At 38.3% G+C, this 20,087-nt stretch overlaps 1 protein-coding gene across 2 annotated transcripts in view; it reads right to left on the bottom strand.

The window, feature by feature from the left end:
• LOC149835959 (CAAX prenyl protease 1 homolog) overlaps window positions 1-11,588 on the bottom strand; it is a 93,911-nt gene extending 82,323 nt beyond the window's left edge. The window contains exons 1-9 of one of the 2 annotated variants that reach the window (XM_090008877.1): window positions 11,496-11,588; window positions 11,342-11,373; window positions 4,176-4,323; window positions 3,901-3,985; window positions 3,719-3,814; window positions 3,150-3,215; window positions 2,908-3,006; window positions 2,601-2,714; window positions 2,310-2,420 (exon numbers count right to left, since the gene is read on the bottom strand). In XM_090008877.1, the coding sequence (XP_089865003.1) occupies window positions 2,310-2,420; window positions 2,601-2,714; window positions 2,908-3,006; window positions 3,150-3,215; window positions 3,719-3,814; window positions 3,901-3,985; window positions 4,176-4,323; window positions 11,342-11,372 (750 nt within the window). In that variant the 5' untranslated portion in view covers window position 11,373; window positions 11,496-11,588. Of the gene's footprint in view, window positions 1-1,040; window positions 1,104-2,309; window positions 2,421-2,600; window positions 2,715-2,907; window positions 3,007-3,149; window positions 3,216-3,718; window positions 3,815-3,900; window positions 3,986-4,175; window positions 4,324-11,341 lie in introns of both variants that reach the window. The other variant, XM_090008878.1, reaches the window with a different exon arrangement.
• Window positions 11,589-20,087: the final 8,499 nt, after the last annotated feature.

The raw sequence follows: 20,087 nt of genomic DNA, 5'->3' as shown, positions 1-20,087 counted from the left end.
CCGCTTCCCGTATCGCTTCCCGCTCCCGCTTCCTCAACTGGCAACCATGGATAAAACTTTGCTCCCTTGTGAGTTCTCCAAAAGCATTTATCCCCAATATAGATCTACCTCAAAAAATCATGTCTGCCCTGCCTAGAGTGATTCTTTTGACCTTGCCCAAGGGAACCCTGGTCCACTTGGTTGTGGTAGATGTCTGCCACTAGCCAAGCCTAACAGCATAGCAAACTAACTATGCAAAGGTGGTCTTAATATTATTTTCTGATAACCTCATAGGTTGGTGGTAAACATGTTGGGGCTTTAACTAACTCTTGACTTATTGTGTGGTCCAAAATGAGGTGTCTATAAAGCACCAAACCGGGAGGAGGTTAATGTTAAGTCATCAATCCAATCTTGGTGCAAGTGCAGCCCTGGACTCTACTTGACTGGTTGCAATTTGGTACCAGATCACATGCTTTGGAGCTAAATATTCCCCGTATATGTTCACTTCCAATAGCAACTTGTCAAATTGATCAGGCTTTAAAACATTAAAAATCCAAATTCAACAACTGAATCCTCCCACATCATCCATGTTTCATGTTCAAGTTTAGATTCATACCCTTTTGTCTTTCAAATTTTGAGAATTGTACATTCCTTTCATTGCATTACAAGCCCTTGAACAAGAAAACAAAAGGTTGAATGCTTTCTCAAGACAACCAGCCATGGCCACCTTTTTTCTGCATTTCTTTCATATGCAGTCCATGAGGACGAGCTTGATGGGTCGGAAGCCCCTAAGGAGCCATCATGTTACACCATAAGCTATCCCCAAGAACCATATGAATGACTGCAAAAAAGAGGCTCCTGGTACAACAACCGAACCGACTCAAGAGGTATTGGAAAGATCTGCCCAGTAAGTGGGTTTTTATTTTCAAAAGAAAGAGAAACACTTCAATTTCACCAGTAACATTGGATAATGACAAGCAGCACTTAATAAGATGAATTGGAGATCTCTTCAAAAAGAAAAACGAACAAAACAGATTACAAACTATTAGAAACTATCTTACCTGTTGAATTAATGTATCATAGAGAACAATTCTCTTGTTATTGAAAAAACCATACATATATGACTGCCAATAAATAAAAATAAAAAACTTCAACATAATACAAGATCAAAAACATCACATTTATGAAGAAACACTCAATCTGTAGGATAACCGACAAAATTTACAAAAGAATACCAGTGACAATATCACATAAAGGGAAAACAGATATAAGCTACAGTTAAATGGTTTTATTTGATATTGGATAAGGTTACAACAACAACAACAACAACAACAACAACTACGCCTTCATCCCAAAACAATTGGGGTCAGCGATATGAACCAAAAAAGAAATTCATTTTGGGTCTTCCACATGAATCCTTTTCCTCCAATCATTTCTATCCAACGCCATGTCCTCGGTGAGGTTCAAAGCATTCATATCCTTTCCTATCATCTCCATCCAAGTCTTCCTAGGCCTACCCCGACCTCTTTTAACTAATATATTTTCCCATTTCTCCAACCTTCTAACTGGAGCATCATTAGGCCTTCGCCGAACATGTCCAAACCACCGTAAACGATTCTCTCGCATCTTATTTTCAATGGGTGCAACACCTACCTTCTTACGTATCTCTTCGTTCCGAATCTTATCTTTTATTGTATTTCCACACATCCATCTAAGCATCCGCATCTCAGCTACACTCATTGGATAAGGTTACAAAGTAAAATAAAACAGCTGGACGACAACTTCCAGTAAGAAAGGAAATAAGAAAATTCTTGTCAAGGTATATTCCAAAATGTCCACAGCTAACTTCTTTCAAGCTTATTAAGCTTAACGAAAACCATTTTACCGTCATTTGACAAGCCACTGCAAGTTCTTTTATCATTTTCCATTTTTGTAATATCGTACTCAAAATGTTCAGCTTGCTTATCTCATATTTATGATATAGAAATACATTTATCAAATTCTCAACATTTTCGCTGCAGATCTTTAACATGCACAAAGGTCCAAATAAGACATGTTAGAAGTTTAACAATGAAGATAGTAGAAACCAGTGCTAAATGACCAAATAAACTACAGGAGGATGAACTCATTGGCCTTCATACACGTGTTTAAGAGTATAAACATCTTAAAAAACAGACTTGGTGAGATTCTAAACAAATTTATGCTGAAATAACAGCAAGAATTAGGTCGAGTCTATTTCTATTTATTAACCAAAACAATGAACTACAAACAGTAGTATCAAGATATCAACAACAAAAAATTGAGAATATGGTGCAAATATTTATGCTTACATTACTATGGCTTGATCTTGTGGATCCATCAACTACAAACAGTTTCTTCAGAGGGAACTTGAGTGATGAAGCCAGTTTCTCAATCTTCTGTCTCAGTTCTCCTTCAGGAAGCTTTTGGTGGGAACATCAAACAAGATGAATAAGATAGCGAGAAAAAATCAATAATAACAATAAAAAGCCTAGAAAAAGAAGAGTAGCAAATATTTTAGCATGGGTTGATTATACAGGGCTTTCAAAGATACATAGCCATGTAATTTAGTTTCAATCAACGTATAGAAAGAATATACTCACAGGAATGAATTTATTGAACAATGGTGCTATCAGAATAGGATATAGGGTCATCATCAAAAGAGACAGCACAAACACAAAGGCCCAAAGATATATTGCTAAGTATGGACCCCCTTTCTGTTGCATAAACAAGCAAAGTCAGTGGTATTCACAAAAAAACACACTCCAATTTACTTTGTATAACTAAAACATAAAAAAGAGTGGTTCATGAACAGAAAGTTACATCAAAAGCTTATAACAACTAACAGTACAAAGCCATATTATAGCAGAATTGCTCAGCAAGCACTGTAAGGTGCACCATTAAGGATACCTGCACTATTACAATTATTGCAGATACAATAGGTGGACCAAGCACAATTGACAGACACATTCCCTTGAACATGTCCCTGAAGAACAACCATATCGTTTGCTGCAGACAAGGAAGCAAAAAATTCAGTATGAAATGAACAAAGAATGACAAATAAAGATCAAATTCTGTTTATTTCTCACATGTTGGAAAACAAATGTGGTACAAGTAAAATGCATAAAAACAAAAAATACAAGAGCACGAACTTTATTAAAGCCATGGCGAGCCTCGATCAAAAAAGTGGAGTACAGTGAAAATGGCAGGTCAATTATCTGTAAGATGATAATCAGAATTCAGTAGAAATCACTTGGAATCATAAGATAATAGATAAATAAGCATCATCCAAATTGGTACATAATGATGTTCAAGAAGGGATTTGATTTTTCAACAATTCATGCCAACAACTGGATGAGAAATAACCTAAAGCAAAAATATTGTAATAAAACTTGACTAGAATTCATCAGCATCAAAGGTTCAATGCAAGAAGAAATTTTCCAGAGATTTTTCAACATTTTGGACAACGAAATAGACTAAACAAGAAATTTCTAGGGATTTTTATCCCAAAAGCACATTGCAGGTTTGTATATATCTGATGTAAATACTAAGTAGACTATTAATCATTTATATAGAAAAACAAAGAAAGACAAAGACAGAGCAATGTTAATTTTGAAGGCTAAGAATGTCTGTGCAAAAACTGTTATAAGCATAATAAAAGTATCTCTTATGGACACCAAGCTTATCCTCACCCAAAAATCTTCAAATGTCAAAATGGTACCTGTGACCAAAGCATGACACCAGCCAAGAAAGCTAGCGTATGAAGTATCTCATTCTCAGCATTCAAGCTTATGAATACTAAAAGTTCTGCTGATTTCTGCAACCAAAAACAAAGATTAGAAAAGCTGAACGAAATGAAAACGAGATAAGCAATAACACACAAATGCCAACAAGAGCACATACCTTCCAACACCACGGCAATGCACCAAAGTACAGGATGGCTGAGTCCATCAAAATTGTCACTGCTTCATGAACAAAATGGAAACGGCTGAAACAAGATACAATGCATGATCAGCCCCATATATATATATAATCTGACCTAAAGACTGCAAGGAGAACAATAACCATGTCCTGGAAACACTAAGCATATTTACGTCAAATTGAATAGGCAAAACGAGATGTCCGAGAAAATCCCCATAAACACAATATGCCAATAATTTAAATAAGAAATAACGTACCTCTTATCAAGGCTATAGACACGAGATTTCTCAAATTTCTCCTGACTCACTACCCCTACCAAAGGTTTAGGAAGGGTAGGCAGCTTCAATGTTGAATGCTGCCTTATGTCCAAATATGTCTCAAAAATGTACATTAAAATCATAAAACCTGCAGTAATTGAAACATCAGTAACAGAGGACATGGTACACATATTATAGCTACTTTATGCATTCAGAAATGAACATGTCACAAACAATTATGTAAATGGCACTGTGGAGATGGCATCGAGGTCAATCTTGATAGGAATAAAGGAGAGGCACCTATTTCCAAAAGCCATAAACAAATGCCCAGATTCAATGTAAGACATGGAGTCAAACCCTATCCTACCCACAGAGAGTATATTGAATACCAATTAACAGGACTACAGTTCTCCCCTAAATCTACTTCATAAAAAAACTAAATTCAAGTCTTAGAGACTGCTTCAGACATTCTACATAGCTGCAAGCCTGCATGTACATACTAAGCCATTAGGGAGACTAATCTGAAACATGGACACTGTTATTGCATTTGATACATTATATTAATGCCATTTCCTGTGTGCATGGATCTAAACCTAATCTGTGCTGGTGAGAATCATTTCTATGCCCCAATCTTCTTCGACACAAAAACTTTAGTTCAATTTTGTGAAAAACATATCAGAACTCATATTTGAAGGGTCTAAGATATGATTGTACCAGACCATATTGTATCATATCATAAGATACAGCAAAAAGGCTTTTAAAAATCCAAGAAAAAAAATCAGAACAAAATTAAAAAAACAAAAACAAATTTAAGCATTAAAACTGCTACAACATCAATTAAAGCAATTTGTACATTACTATAACATGCTAAGTAACAACAACTATCAAAACAAATTAATTAATAGAACAGCCACATCAAAGCATTAACACGTCTAAATTTTGAATACATCAACACAACACCAAACAAAATAAGTACCAAGAAACAACTAACTAGTAAATATATAACAACGAAGTGATGAACAACTAAATAATCTGATACAAATAAATAAGAAAAAAATAGTTATAAATTAAATAAAATACTAGACATGCATAAGGTCATCATGATTCATGATCACATAAAATTTGAGAAAAGCCATAAAACACATTAGAGCCAGAGTTATTGCAGCTTAGAAGCCTAGATTACTTCCAAAATTTTGGAATGTAAAATCTTCAACATTTCATTTTCAATGCTTTTTCTTCAGCTCAATCATTTTCTCCAGTCCCTAAAGTTGGCAGTGATAGTGATGAGTCATCTTGATCATATCGAATCATTCATCTTCAAACTCCAATGTCACAAAGACACGCCATTTTGGTTGTGAGTCTCAGGTGACACAACCAGACAAAATTAAACAGACTATAACATGTGCAACTATTATTTTATTTTTAATTTATTTTATTATAAAATTTTTATTGATTAAAAATTAAACAAAAAATTGTGAACTGTTCTATTTTTCAAAAATTTACAAACACACATCTCAAACTCATGCCACATTTCAGGTCGTACCCGTATTTTTGTGATAGTCCAAATCAAGGATGACCTCTAGCAATGCCTAGGAGTGAATGTGGACTATGTTTGTGTCTTTCTTCTACCTTCTTCTGCAAAGAGAACAAATTCAACACAAAAATTGGGTGGAATGTGTGGATAGGACATGGTCGTAGAAAATATATGTTAACCATGAATTATAGATTGCACAAATGGCATTTCAGAAATCCCTACAGTCGCCTCCAAAGTCAACTGCTTTGCAATTTCGCCATGCCAGTTTTCTTCCTCCCTCTATCAACAGATCTGACCTAAAAGATCTAAAATAAGGGTTGGCAAAAGAAGAAGAAAGACCGAATAAGAAAAAGTGAAGAACCCATTAAAATGGCATAGATTGAGCCTCTTACCTCACAATTTTGAGCGTTAGGGTCCTCTTCAACATTCAACATGAAGATAATTGCACTTGCCCCCAGGGCCTATGATGGGCTTCGGCTTATGCATGGAGGTGACCCTGACAGGATTTGTAAGACACAAATGCAAGAGGGTAGGGTGTTTTGAGATTTTTTGTGTAAATGGGTCAAAAGACTCAAAACAACATATTTGCCTTAAAAAACACCTATAAAGTGGCTGGACATCACTTTTTCCAAACGCCAAGAACTTTAAGTTCTCCTCAATGTTGAATCATACAATACAGGTTGTATCGTACAATACAAACCGATACATTTTGATAACCCTTAATCATTTGTTAGCATAAATCATATTAACCTATGGGCTGATAGACCGATATTCTACATCATACAGTACAATAAGATACAACATTTATAACATTGTTTAGGCTGTAGGAATTATTATTTATGCAACATATCATGGAAAAGACTTGAAATTGAACTCAGGTAAGCTACCCTTGACCAGAGAGAATATGCACTAGTCAAGGTAGGCACATGTAAATTAGTGTGAAGCATAGTTACCAATATCAATGATATTTGAAAATATTGTGATATTAACAAGATTTTCATGAAAACCAATACAAATTATGAAAATATAGTGATATTTAAAAAAAAAATATTACCATAACTTAAACATCAGACTAATATCAAGATATTATCATGGTAGAATCATGATATTTTCGAATAAAATTTCATTTCTGTACATTTTTAAGTATATATCTTTGTATCCTTTGTTTCTTTTGTATTTTAAAAACTTTTCTAATTGTTCTTTGTATTTATATAAGAAAAGAGCTATTACTGTCACGGGCTTACTTTTTCAATAAGCCAATGCGGTGCGACGATCCTTCCTTACCGTCGTAAGCCTACTTATCGCTCTGTCACGGGCATAGAATGTTTCGCAAACCCGCGACGCGCCAAGCTGCCCAAGTTGGACAGCCTAACGGCCAAAGGCCGCGTAACAACATGTTTCCATATGTTGAATCATTTTCATTGGCCCGGCGCACCACCCCATGCGCAGCTGCCTAGAGGAAGTTGATCAAGAACATTTCCAAATGTGCATTTCATGTAGTCCATGCTGCTTAGTGCATAGTTGTCTCATACCAGCTATCACTTCCGAAAGAGACACAAACTTTGTCTTAGCCTTGCGTGCCATGAAGTGTCTTGCGGCTCTATGTGCACGACATAGCAAAACCCCGCCACTGAAGGAACAAGACCTTGCGGCCCCCAGTCCGAAGACCAGTTGATGATTGAACATCATAGCGAAGAGCACCACCCAGACTCATTCGTCGGCGCCTAGGCATTCACTCGCCTAGCCCCGAGTTACCATACTCGATTGGAATCACCTAAGGTGATTCTTGGGGCAATTATCCCTAACCCACACGCACCCCCGTGCGTCCAACCGCTACGCGTGGAAAATCATCTTGCAAGCCGAAAGGTCCTTAACCAAATCTTCAAAGGCAACATACTTTGATCCGTTGGCACTGCTTAACCGAACAATGCTCCACGTCTGTACCGTCACACAGCGATGCACTAACGACGATATTGATGCCTATCACATGTCGTGCTACCACCGCATGTCACTGATCAAGCGAACACATACCACACGTTCCTACACTCGATGCATTTTCCACTTAATGGAGCTCCGCATTGCACATGCACATTCCGAAAGATCGGCCCGGGACATTCTCCCCCACCCAAAACCATTGTCGTCCTCGACAATGCTGGTACAGGTAAGAACACAGTCTTCACTGATATATCAATTTTCCTTTGTACTTATCTTTGGTTTACTCTTTTTTTTCAGCCTACTCAACTTGTTTTGCTTTACATTCACCGTCACCACAACCTTTAACACGCCAAGTCCATATCTTTAATGCATCACTGATCACTTAGACAGTGGTCTTCTGCTCTATCAGCATCGAGCATTCTCTGCTCGTGAGACCTCAGTGCAGTCTCAAACACAAGCAGGTCATCCTCGCTCGCACGACAAACTTGTCGTCTTGATGCTCATGGTTGGGGTGCCTTCCAACCCCAACAAGGGCAAGTCCAAGCCCTTTGTGGTCATCACAGAGAAAAACGGTCACCCATGTGTGCCGCAGGGATATCAACTCCCTTAAGCACCAACTTGTGGTTTTCTACTGGTCCAAACTAGTCCTCAAGTGGAGGATGCCTTCTTGCGTATCACCCCAATGCGGTCCTCCAAAGTGTCTTCCTGGGCACTCGTCTTCACAAGGGCACTTTGCCCCAATGTTACACTTCACTCTCGAAGTCAGCACGCTGAACTCTCTCTTAAAGTCAGCAAAACGTTCCCGCAAGAACCAACGAGCCACGAACAACAACTTTTTCTACATGCGCAATTCATTGAAGATCTGCCAACTCAAGGGACCAAAGCAAAGAGTCTTTTGCTCAACGTGGGCACTCCGCTAACCCACAATCTTGGGAGAGTATCTAGAAGTTTAATTGAGTCTCCCATAGCCAAAGGTGCAAATCCATCCAGCTGAATCCAACGTGCACTCTGCATGCACAAGGCAAACGTCACACTCCACCAGTGAGCCTAACGCATAACTGGTAGGAATCTTTGGCTTATCTATATTCTCTTAAACAACTGAACAACAACCTTACACTTCTACTTATCATCGACAAGATGTCTCATACCATCCTGCCAACATCTTGCTTCTATGCTCGGTCAACTACACTTCAGCTGCGCAAAATTACGTAACCAAGATTAAACCATCGATGTCCTCTTCAGTGTCGCACATAATGAAGAACAAGGTCTCCGTGAATGCCAATTTGTCATGGGCTTACTTTTTTCAATAAGCCAATAAGACGCGACGATCCTTCCTTACCGCCGTAAGCCTACTTATCACTCTATCACGGGCATAGAATGCTTCGCAAACCTGCGGCGCGCCAAGCTGGACAGCCTAACGGCCAAAGGCCGCGTAACAACATGTTTCCATGTGCCGGCTAGGGATGGCAGTGGACCAGGGGAAAGCGGGGCCCCGCCTCGCCCCGTTTGGACCGGGGATGAAGGGTATGAAACGGGGATGGAGGCGGGGACGAAGGTTAAAATTCATCCCCGTCCGGGGATGGACGTGAACTTTTCCCCGCCCCGCCCCGTCCCCGCCACGATCCCCGCCTCATCCCCGACCCAACCCCGCCCCGACCACTTTTCCCCGCAATATCCCAACCCCGCCCCGCCTCATCCCTGTTTGAACCGAGGATGGAGGACATGAAACGGGGATGAAGGCGGGGGTGGAGGATAAAATCCATCCCCGCCGCGGAGGCGGGGCGGGGGTGGAGGATAAAATTTTGAGGCAGGGCGGGGGTGGAGACCTTGTCCCCCGCCCCGCCCCACCCCACTGCCATCCCTAGTGTCGGCACACCACCCCATGCGCAACTGCCTAGTGAAAGCTAATCAAGCGCATTTCCAAATGTGCATTCCATGTAGTCCATGCCGCTTAGTGCATAGTTGTCCCATACCAGCTATCACTTCTGAAAGAGACACAAACTTTTCCTTAACCTTGCGTGCCATGAAGTGTCTTGAGGCTCCAAGCGCACAACATAGCAAAACCCTGCCACTGAAGGAACAAGACCTTGTGGCCCCGAGTCCGAAAACCAGTTGATGATTGAACACCATAGCAAAGAGCACCACCCTGACTCATTCGTCGACGCCTAGGCATTCACTCGCCTAGCCCCGAGTAATCATACTCGATTGGAATCACCTAAGGTGATTCATGGGAGAATTAGCCCTAACTCACACGCACTCTCGTGCGTCCAACCGCTACATGTGGAAACTCATCTTGCAAGCTGAAAGGTCCTTAACCAAATCTCCAAAGGCAACATACTCCGATCCGCTGGCACTGCTTAATCGAATAATGCTCTATGTTTGTGCTGCCACACAGCGATGCACTAACGACGATACCGATGCCTATCGCATGTCGTGCTATCAACACGTCACTGATCAAGCGAATGCATGCCGCACGTTCCTACACTCGATGCATTTTCCACTTAGTAGAGCTCCGCATTGCACATGCCCATTCTGAAAGATCGGCCCGAGACAATTACAACCTTTTGTATTATTCTTTAAACTTTTACGATTTTTTGAAATTTCAAGACTTTTCCCCAAGGTTTTTCTCGAGAAAAAACACTTCCAAAATCTGTTGAGGAGACATATCACCAAGAAATAGCCAAGACTGATACCGTACCGGTAACTATGATGGGAAGGAAGTAGGTGATGGTAGATCTATGGAGACCGTGTTACTGAGTTGAATACCATTATGAAATGGTGGGGTGAGAGACGGTAGACAATTTGGAGTAGGACGCACTTGAAGTTCAAATAGTTCCTATCTAATCATGATAACTGAAATTTTCTATGGCATTTCAACAACGGCCATATCCAAGATTGCAGTTCGGTCAATCAGACAGATCGTGCTCTTAATTCAACCAATCACAGTTCTGGAATGTCTGGACTAAAACCTAGAGCTACTTATCCAGAATCTAAAACCTCTTTCCTGGACTTATTGTACTTATATCAGTATCCGATTGGGGTATCCATACACATACAAAAGAACAATGAGAACATCTGACAATTATAGAACTTCTTCCGCAGAGTAGCTTAATGCTGTCCGAGCAGCAGCAATCACATCATCTCACAACCATCACATCCAGTAGTGCAAACAACTAAAACCAAAACCCACAGAAGAATTGCACAATTTTGCGAGGGCTTTCAGCATCGAAATACAAAAACGCCTAGTTCAAGGCAGCCCTTTTTTTATTTTCTTTCTTGTTTTTTCCACTGTGAACAATCTTGCAGCACATACTCATCCCAAACATCTAGTAATAACACATCTCCTCCCGCACGTCACTCGCAGAAACAGTTGCAACAAATCCAGAGAAACTAAACGAACGAACAAAAAATTAACAAACCCTAATCCAGAAAAACAGATTGATACCAACAATCTCATCAGAACAGCATCATTAGAACCACAGTCTCAACCCTATCACAGAAGATTGACATAAAGTACCCATCGGAACCATAAAAAACGCATAAAGGAAAATTAAAAAGAACAAGGAAACCAATACTCATCCAATAACATCAATAACGACGGCGAAAAACACAGATCGAAACTCATTAAAAGGGAGTAAAGAAAGAAAGCAAAAAAGGAGTAAGAGAAAGAGGAGGAAAAGAAGGGGAAAAGACGCACCTAGAACGGCTTCCATGTAAGGAAACGTCATCCTTTTTGAAATCGGAATGGCGATCAACAAGCACAGGGAGAGAGAGAGAGAGAGAGAGAGTTTCAGAATAATCGAGAACGAAGCATTGGTCGCCGAATCGAAGGAAGGGCGAGAGAGAAAAACCTTCAGCTTCAAGAACTGGGAGCTTCCCGCGGAAGCTTTTTGCCAATCAAACCTCGCAGCGAAGACTCCGCTGTCTTGATCACTCAAATTACAGGGTAAAGAGCCTGCGATCGTCAGAGTCTGTTGAGCCTTTTCTTTCTGACAGAAATTACAAACAGGCGGCGACTTCAAAAATATTTACTAGCAAACGGTTACTTTTTTCGTTTTTTTCTTTTTCCTGATGAAGCAAGCAGTGTGCAATGTTCCCAAGCTTTTCACTTTTTGTTACTTGTGTTACGTTTGGTTGAGTTTTTTAAGGCACATTTGGAAGCAACAAAAACTCTAATAGGAAAAGGAAATTTTGCCTATTAGAAGTTTTGATACGATAATTTTTTTTTACTTGTTTGGGTTTGCATGAGAAAAATAAAGGCACTGTGTAGCTTCTCCAGCATAGTGTTTTAGGAGGCGGGTGATGATAGGAGGTGGTGGTGGTGGTGGTGATGAGATAGATGGTAGTGGTGAAAAATCATCGTGAGGTGGTGGTGGAGTTTTTCTAACGTTATTTTTTGGGATGTGGGTGACGGTGGGTAGTGATGGATGGTGGTAATTGATGGTGGGGAGGATGATTTTTCGGAAGGTGAGTGGTGTTGAGATGGATGGTGGTGGTGAAAAATCATTGTGAAAGATGGTGGTAGTGGTAGTGGTTCTTCTCCGGAGCCATTTTTTGGGGAGGTGGTGATGGAGGGTGGTACTGTTAGTGGTGAGATGAATGGTGGCGATGGATAGTAGAAAATCAACGTGGGGGTGGGGGTGAGATTTGTAGTGGGAGTGGACCTCATCATTTTCTCTTGATAGAAAACATTTCTCCACCTTTCATATGAAGGAATGTTTTGTATCAAAATGTATATTTTTTAGAACAACTCTTTCAAATATCTCGTGTAGAAGGGTTGAAAAAATTGTGCAGATTTTTTAAATTTGTATCACTTTTTCTATATTTTTTTTCACTTTCAAATGTGCCTTAAAAGTGAAAATATTATTCAAAAGAGATTCACTTTCAAAATTTCATGAGACAAATGAGATTCTCTTTTTAAATCTCATTTTGGGGTTTTCTGTCAACTCACTTTTATGAGGCTTATTTTTTAGGTTTTGTACAAAAAAAAACTATCTTTGGTTGCTTTTGGGGTACTATTCAAATGAAATTCACTTTCTAAATCTTATGTGATTCTAAATCACATGAGTACCTCTTTACTTTCTTTAAGTGCTTGTAAAGGGTTTTGCCCTAAGAACCCCATGTACTAGGTGAATTTGGGGTCCCTATGTACTCGTTCACTTTTGCTAATAGAAGTCCTTATGTTTTTACTTTCTTCAATTCTCTTTGTTTCCTCACTCTCTTTATGTGATTGTGTGTGTGCTTGTGTGATTGTGCTCACACGCTTGACAAGTGACGATTAGCTCAGTTTTTATTATGCATTTGAAATATCATTTCACCGTTGAGGTATACCGAGGCACATCATGGAGGCCTTTGCTTTTAGCGCATGACAAGTTGGTGTCAAAGCATTATCGACATTTGGATTGGCAATGCCTTTGAAGAAGCAGAAGTGTATTCCTTCATATAGTCAGGTTCCTCCTCAAGAAGAGTTCATTGTTGATCGTCGTGTCTCAGTTTTGGTGAACGATGTTGCCAAATTGACAAATGTTGTGACCAATGTGGCGTAGTTGGTCGACGTTGCTAATATTGATTTTGAGACGCTTGATCATGAGATCAAAAATGCAGTGAGGGAGTGGAAGACTCTATCGACAGTCTTGCCACCAAATTTGATGATCTTTTAGAAAGGTTCAACACCATGGTTAAGGAGACGACCGAGGTCCGAAAAAAAAATGACTAGCTATAGCGACAATTGAGAATTGTCTCAATTGGAGAAAATATGGCACATGGGGATAGGTCGTGTATCAAGTTGCCCAAGCGTGCGAAGTATAAGGGCACTCAAAACTTGAAATTTTTATTTACTTGATGGACCAGTACCTTAGAGGTGAAGGTATTGTAAGACCCGAGTTTTTTTTTTCTTTTTTTCTGAAAAAAGGCAATGCATGATGTGATTCAGTGAAGGTAATTTGCTTGTATTAATTACGAGGTTTTCGCATATAGATATGCATTATACATATGTATATGTATATGTATATGTATATGTATATGTATATGTATATGTATATGTATATGTATATGTAAATGTATATGTATATATATATAAGTATAGATATATGAGACCCTAAATCCCGTAAGTAAGACATACGGCATGATTGAAGGCAATCTATAATACATTAATTTCCAAGAATCTTAGATCAAATTAATAATATATATAATTAGTTAATCCTTGAATTTGAGACCCAAACGAGGAAAAAAACTCATTATTTTATGTGAATTACTAGAAAGCATATATCAATAGAACATGAGTCATGACGAGAACGATTTTTGCAAGAGATGAAAATTTAAAGATGTGCCTTAGAGAGTTTAGTTGTAATTGAGCATTTAAAGAAGAATATGTCTAAAAAAAAATTGTTGTTGAAATTTAGTGCGTAAAGAAAAGTATTTAAAGTTAGTGCATTAAGAAAAATCTTCAAGTAGTTGCATACTGCTTGATGTTGCAATTGTTAGAGTAAGCTGTGATTCCTGTGGTGCAGGATTCAAATTGGTTTTCCTTTACATGAAAATTGTGATAACTTATGAACGATGTGTTGAACATTGGTGTTTGTGTTTTATGCACACTTTACATGAAGTGTTTTAGTTAAGTCAGGTGTACATCCACATTAGTTCTAAAGTTGTTATTACTTGTATGAATATGGTTTGTGCATATGATGTTTCATGCTTTGATATTGATGAAAATTAATCATGAAATACTTGACTTTAGTAATCTGTACATTTATCACTTCAATGGTTATTAGTTTTATCTAAACATGTTGCATATATACTTCTACACATGACACTCTGCACATTCATATAGATATTATGCTTCTTACTCAGATGTGGTAGTCTGACTCCTTCTCGATTAATATATTTTCAGGAAAACAATATGGCGAGCAATTGCGGTCATCGCTGCGGACAGTGCCATGTGACCATATCTTCGTTGGATGTCCTGAGGATTTCTTACTTATAATAAATCTTTAAGTTGTAAATGATAACTTGTAGTATTGCAATGCAAGAATTTATTTTACTTAAATGCCTTGAGTCTGTGCTATTACTTGTAACCCGCCCAAATAATTTGACTAAGGATTTAATAAAGTTTTTTCGCTGTTGTTTATAAAAAAAAAATTATTCCAAAATTTTAAAGCTAAATATTTAGGGTGTTACAAATATGGTGTTGCGTATAAGCCATTTAATTTAAATAAGTAAAACTTGTAGCACTAAAGTAAGAGCTTGCAAGAAAAAGGCAAGCGGTACAAATGACTTCATGAGAATATGTCTTTGAGCACTGAAGGGTGTTCCTCTCCTAGTACGAAGATAGGAAAAACCCTCTGCAATAGACTGTAGCGTAGGAAAAGAAATTCATGAGTGAAAGTCTGATGCATCAGGATAGTAGCGAAGGGAGCTTCTTTCACACTTGTCATCCCTCACCTGGTACTAGTGAAAAGTGTTCGGATAGGCCAAAGCCACCCATGTATAAAAATACAGCATGTGTCACAACCATGATCAACGTATATGAGTGTGTTTGTACCCACGGGACTAAGAAGATGAACCTAAGTATGTAAGCATTAGAAAATCATGGCATGCATAATATAAGAAAGAAAAGATAATTAAAGATAAGAATTGGTTTATGTATATGAATAACTTCTGCATTGGTAAGTACATGCATTTTTACTTATTTAAGTATGAATGAATGATAAATAAATGTTAACTTTTGCAATTTCATGCTCACTTGAGATATTTGTAATATCTGTCGAAATTTGTCGTATTTGATTTGTTAAACGCATAGAAATCTCAAGCAATTCCTTCTTATGAATTCTAGATTACATATTTAGTATAGCTCTACCCTATTGAGACAAGTTTTGTCTGACCCTATAAAATTTTAATATTTTTTAGAAGTGAATGAGCTCACGTGCAATGGTGGGAGGTTGCGATGGGGACTGAGTCATACTTTTCTCAAACCTTCGAAGTGCTGTAATAAAAGCATTTTAGTTGCTCAAAAACTCTGATATTTGATTTGATAATTGGACTCTTATTATTAATGTTAAACATATATGAACATTTATTTCATACATGAAGGTCTAATTTCTAAGTTCATTTGCATGTGTGAATGCGAATGTAAACAAGAAGTTATGCGTCAAGTTTTAGGCCTATTTGATTATTTTACTGCAATTTTATAAAAGTATTTAAAAATATAAAAAAAATACCATGATTTTGAGACTTAAAAATTGGGGTGTTACACACCTAAGGTTGTGGAATGGGGTCTGGTATAGGTATTGGGGCTCAGGAAATTCGGTTGGGTGGTTGGGTGGTTGGAGAGGTCAATAGGCTCAACAGTATGATTTGCAAGGTTGGTAGAGTGCGATTTTGGGTCTCAGGGATTCAAAAAAAAAATAGGGATTGGGTTAAGGTTGCAACTAGGGTTAGAGATAGAGTAAAATATCTAGGGCTGACAAAATACCTGAGATAAGTTTGGAGAGGTTGATAAGCAAAACGACTGATAGGGTTCTCGTACGATTTTTCGAGTAGGGGTGGCTTCAAAATGATAAGAAGTTTCACAAAGGGCTTGGGCCCTCTGATGATTCTGGACTACCAGCTAGGGACATGCTGACGTGTACTCGAGGGAGAGGAAGACATCAAGGGGTAGGGACGTATGGAGGAGAGAGAGAAGGGAAAGAGATCATGGCTGTAAGGATGTATGAAAGAGAGAAGAGAGATTCCAAGAAGTAATCAATTTTATTTCATGATAATCAAAGTGTTCCCCAACCCTCTTTTATAGATTGGAGAGATGACCTAATCCATAATCAAATGTAACTACTCAAGAAACCAACAAGAAACTAAATGAGAGAGAGATCTACACTAACCATAACTCCCTCACTACCGAGAAACAATATTAAATAAGCCTTAAAGAAAATAATAACTAATACAATTAGATAGGGCTCTCTAGAATAGGACGTCCCCTAGGACTTCTTAATTCATGCCCCTCCTAAGGCCCACCTGGTGACTCAGTCTTTATAAAAGTGCCACGTCAGTTGTCTGGGTCCCACCTGGGCCTAGACCACCCTCTTTACTTGCTGGACAGGGCGTGTGGATCCTGAATCACGGATCCTTAAGCATTTCCTAAAATTGGGCATGTAGCAAGGGTGATCCTTGGAATGAAATTCCTATAAAGCAATAAGGCAATATCGAAACCTCATAGGAATGTTATCAGTTTTGAGGATGAGAAGCAATCTTGCATGATTGCCACACTATCTATGGTAAAGCCTTGCGAGCACTTTGTGTCTGCGCTTTAACTGAAGGGTCTCAAGAGAGGTGATGAGACTTTTTCATGACGATCCACGAGATTGAAGAAGGGAATGTTGTTGACGTTCTAGTGGAATTAGCACTAGTGTTGAAGAAGTTTAGTGATGTAATACCTACCAAACTGTTGAGGAAGCTACATCCATAGATAGAGGTATATCATGGGATCAAGTTACTATTGGGTGCACAACCACCCGCAATGGCATCATACCATACTAAGTTAAAGGAATTATGAAAACATTTGAATGGCATGCTAGAAGCCAAGATTATTCAACCATCCAAAACACCCTTTGGAGTGTCTGTGCTATTCTAAGCAAAGCATAATGGGTCAAAGTTCTTTTGGGTAGACTACTGAGGATGTGGGAAAGTGCCTTATGCGTACCAGTTTATCAGAAACTAGCATGATCAAGCAGAGATGGCGAAGGTGTATATGAACAAGGTGACAAAGCGCATGAAGAAATCGGCAGATCAGAAGCATCAATTTGCAAAGTTTGTATTGGAGATGCGGTGTTGGTGAAGCCCTTCCCCGGAATGCACAATTGTTTTCAAGGATACCACCAAGGCTTCATTCGCAAATATTATGGCCCCTCCACCATCACAAAGTTTGCTGAGAACTTGGCATGCAAGTTGGATCCCGTCTTTTTGTTTTTCACGTATCCAACTTGGAGTCATTCCATAAAGATTAAGGAGATCTACAATTGGGCATATCTCAGTGTACTCTTATCTCATAATGCACACCTTCAATAGTCAATGTTCCAAGCACAAAACTGAAAGTCATCCTCAATCACTCCAACAACTACCTTGGTGAAGTAAAGTACTTAATGTAGTGAAAATGTCTCCCATATAGTTAAGCTACTTAGGAGAAAGTAACCAGCATGTGAAAGCATCATCAACTTGTCGAAGAGTACCATGCACGATTGTCGTCAAGGATGGTGCCAACTTAGACGAGGGTGCATGTTTCAGACTGTCAAAATTTCCACTTTTTGTTACTTGATGTAAATACCTTTTTGTTTTCCTTAAGTGTTTGTAAAGGGCGTTGCCATAAGAAACCTTGGGTACAAGGTGAATTTGTGATCCCTATGTACCCGTTAACTTTTGCTAATACAATTCTTGCATTCTTGCCTAACCGCAGATTGCCTTAAAAAACTATAAAATATGCATGTAATAGATGGATGAAGCTTGACCATAGTGACAAATATCATGAGATTTATGAAAATCTCGCGACAATATCACGAGAAATTGTTTGAAAGTTTAAAAAGACAATTTCTTGTGAGATTTTCAACATATCATGAGATTTATGAAAAAAACATAAATACCACGATTTAAATATGATATTTATGTTTTAAACGGCTATTTATCGAATATCATGAGAAATTGTCTGAAAGTTTAAAATGGCAATTTCTTGTGAGATTTTCAAAATATCGTGAGATTTACGAAAAAAACATAAATACCATGATTTAAATGTGATATTTATGTTTTAAATGACTATTTATCATAAAAAAACTGTATTTTTTATTTTAAAATATTTTTATTAATATTTTCTTATAAAAATATTTTACATATTTTTTAATTACATTTTTTATTGCCGATATTTTGCAGAAAAAATGCAAAATTTATGATTTTTTAAAAATTCTTGCGAGTTTTTGAAAAACGTAATTTTGCCGTTTTTAACGTTTGTCACTATTGAGCTCGACACTTTACTACTTCAGCATCACGTCTTCTTTTGTATTTTTACATAGATTCATGCAAATGGGCATCACGCTTTCAAGTGATTATGATCATGCCTTTTGTCCTTTATACTTCAACGTGTGATCATTGTATTGACTACCACAAAGCAAATTTAAGTTCTTAACAATTTTACGTTAACTCTTTCTTTTTTTTGGGTGCCTGTGTGGCATCTGTGGTGCTTTAAATATTTTGTCTGCTCCTTTATGAGCACATTGCTATCGATAAAATAAATAAGTCGAGGTGGATATTGAAGAAGAACGAGTCAGTTATGCAGGCAAGCTGGGGTTAGGCAGACCCCTACCAGATTCATTAAAATTAGTATAATTGCTACAAAATTATATATCCTCCTCCTTATTGAGGAACATCATGCCCCTGGTGTTGCCCTTCTAAGTATCTGTTGAGCTTGGATGCAAGGTCTGCTCGTTCAGTCTCTAAAATGATATTAAACCCAGGTTCAGTTAATTTAAAAAAAATTCAGTTAACCCGCTCCACTCTTTGTTCTCCATGGTAACCGGCTTGGAGAAACAAGCTGCAGTAAAATGAAATCTGCAGTGGGATCGAATGGTGATGTATCCCACAAATGCTTGCCTGAGTCCAACCGGATTTTAGTGGGAACCAACATTCCAAACATCTCCTCCTTGCAGTTATAGGGTCACCCAAATTCTTTAAAATGCATTAGGGCTTGCTCTCTCATCACATGAAGGCCTTTCTTCCTAAGTTTTGATTTGTTCTTTCTTTCACCTTCAAAGATCAGTTGATTTTTAAGTTTTATTAATTACATGACCTCCTTAGTATTTGGTGGGAGGAGGCTAACAATTGCCCCATGCTCAACTTCTTTCCACCCAGTAAAGCCTCTTCCATTACAATTGGAAACCCATAGTGATTCCTCCTTTAGATATTTGGCTTCGATCAACTGCACCCATAGAGTTTTCACTTGATTTGCAACCCTTCAAGCTAATTAACAAGACAAGCGATATTCATCTCCTTTAGATCGTGAAGGCTAAGGCCCCCTTGCTATCAGGACTAGCAAACATTCTCCCAACACATAAGGTGAGCATGATTCCTTGATGCCTCATTTTGACATAAGAACTTGTGAATGATGCACTCTATGAAATTAATAAAATTCAATGGAAGAAGAAATGATCCCATCCAATATAGGGAAAAGGATTGGAGAACTGATCTTATCAACACCACTCTAGCTGCCATCTGAGAGTTGTTTTTCATTCCACATTTTCACCTTGGCTCAAAACTTTGAAATGAGAGGCTCACACATTGTCCTTTTCATTCGCCCCATAAAAATCAGCAAACCTAAGTAAGAGGGAGCTCCTTGATCTGCCAACCACTCCAACTAGAAATGGTAATTGTAGTATTGTGGGATAAGTTGCAAGGGACGAAGATAGTTTTAT

Source organism: Nuphar pumila, chromosome 6 (genome assembly GCF_984573655.1).
Source record: "Nuphar pumila chromosome 6, dmNupPumi1.hap1.1, whole genome shotgun sequence".
NCBI lineage: Eukaryota > Viridiplantae > Streptophyta > Magnoliopsida > Nymphaeales > Nymphaeaceae > Nuphar > Nuphar pumila.
Note: the sequence above shows the minus strand (reverse complement) of the source record. Positions and strands in the feature narration are given on the sequence as shown.